A 2165-nucleotide genomic window follows, 5' to 3' on the forward strand; every position below is an offset into this window, starting at 1 on the left:
AGTGTGCCATCCAAAGACATCCTTTCCATTTGTCAGCAGCGCTCTGTTTACAGGGCGCAAGACTGACTGTCACCAAAACGGTCGCATCTGCGACTTTTTATTATGTGTGAAATTGATTTTGTAGGTCGCAGGCAGTAAACAAATAAAAGAAAAACATACTCTCTCACGCACACACACTTTCGGTTTTAAGCACGACTTCAGACAATGGTACATGACGCAGTGGTGCCCCATGTTGCCATGCAGGAGACCTCTCAAGTGTGCTTGGAGATGGCAGGTGCCCATTGATTACTCAATGGGCAACAGGTGTTCAGCCTGACTCAGCCCCAAAGTCCAATCAGTCGACTGGGATCAGGAGAGGCTGCTTAAACCAGCCACAGCACAGCACACACACACCTTTCAAAAAGGGCTGTCGCGACACAGATATTTAGTGGATATTGAATCTTTTTTTTTCACAGTCCAATTGGTTAAAACACATGTTCAATTCGAATATAGATTCAGAAATCCTACAATATTACGAAAGTGCTGTGTGGAGGAGCTCTGGCTTCACTTCTGGCACGACTGAAAAAAGGGTTCTAAATTTGTGGAAAAATGAAAAGGTTTGCGCCACCCATAGAAAATTTTATTCATGGGCTTGTTTGATATCAAGGATGTATCTCGGAATATGCTAACTACTAATGCATGTGAGAGGTGATTAAGTGGGCAAAAGAAGGAGGGACCGCTAGGAAAAGGTTCAAAAAGGGGGTGGGGGGGGAAAGGAAACACTGTGATGTGCAGGAAATTAGATTGAAATGACCAAGGCTGCCTGAACGCTAGGTGGACAGAGCAGTTTTATTGTTGTACTTGTTGATTTACTTACAGCTCTTAATGGAAAATGATACATAAATATTTAATAGCTAATGATTTGGTTGGGATGTGACTGTTGTAGAACTGGCCATATAGACAAGCACAACATCATGTTTTGCAATTGAGTTAGACTCCTGAAATAGCGCAAGTAAAAAGCCTGTGTTTTCTATTAGCGCTGCTTATTAATATTAATGCAATACTAAATCTAGGTTGGTGCAACCCTACTGTAGTGCAATAGTGTTTAATATTAAACGCTATATCCATCACGTAGAGAGGTAATGTAATAATACATGCATAATACATGTGCGTAATAAGACAATATAACAATTAAAAACTATTAATAACATAATATAACTTCAGGCCGGCTTTTCTATTCTCATGTGTAACCCCCCCCCCCCCACACACACACACAGAATGAATTTTTATGTCATTGTTGCCATTTTTCGTTATACCCTTGAATGCGGTAAATATTTTTCAACCACATATGGAACATATTCGGCGCTCCAAACCCTGCACCACCTCCTCCGTCACGCCATCATCTGGCCTCCTGGCGCTCCCAGAACATGACGCTCCAGCGCCACGCGGCCACTCATGTCCCCCATGCTGCTGCTGATTCAGGTCAGAGCCCGCCGCTCTGTATGTAGGTCAACCTCCTGGCCCGGGCCCCAGCAGGAAGTACCTCACGCTGCCCAGACTGTAGACAGAAATACAGATGCCACATTGGCCTTTGGATCGCACGTCAACGACGCCGCCATCTTTGGGAGGTCAATCTGGCCAGAGAGCGAATACAAGTAAACAAGGGAGCTGGCTAGTACCTGGTTCCTCTCCGGCTGAGATCCTAATTACTTGATTCTTCTGTTAAGCCTGATCACATTTATTGCAGTTTGACTTACCCCGTGGATTTGATGGAGGGCTATGTGTGCAGAATGGATACACAAGATCTTTCTTCGTTCCGTTAATAACATCATCCAGGTGAGACCTCACAGCAGCGGAGGAACCAATCCATGAACTCCTGGAAGGCAACAGAAATGGGACCTGAGATAGAGTAAGGTGGTAATGAAGTTGGATCTTCCATTATTTTCGAGGAAGATGTCAATGATCCAAATTAGCATTGGGAGAGCATTCTGATCTAGCAATCTCAAATTCTGTTGCTCTCTCTGCAGATCAATGTGGCCCCAAGCAAGCCCTGTTGAAAGCCTTTTACAAAGTGATGGAACAATCAGCAGCAGGGGAAGCGAGTTTTAGTCGATCACGCAAACAAGCAACAGAACAAGGTTCAAATGTGAGCACAGATGAGTACGGAGAATGTTTTTAGCTTTAGT

At 44.1% G+C, this 2165-nt stretch overlaps 1 protein-coding gene across 1 annotated transcript in view; it reads right to left on the bottom strand.

Moving 5' to 3' along the window:
* asic2 (acid-sensing (proton-gated) ion channel 2) overlaps positions 1–1811 on the bottom strand; it is a gene marked incomplete at its 5' end in the record, with an annotated part of 274547 nt that extends 272736 nt beyond the window's left edge. Inside the window, 1 exon segment of the mRNA XM_079746190.1 lies at positions 1737–1811. Within this exon segment, the coding sequence (XP_079602316.1) occupies positions 1737–1811 (75 nt within the window).
* Positions 1812–2165: the final 354 nt, after the last annotated feature.

The sequence above is a fragment of the Pollachius pollachius genome (assembly GCF_949987615.1).
Source record: "Pollachius pollachius genome assembly, chromosome: 11".
Classification (NCBI taxonomy): domain Eukaryota; kingdom Metazoa; phylum Chordata; class Actinopteri; order Gadiformes; family Gadidae; genus Pollachius; species Pollachius pollachius.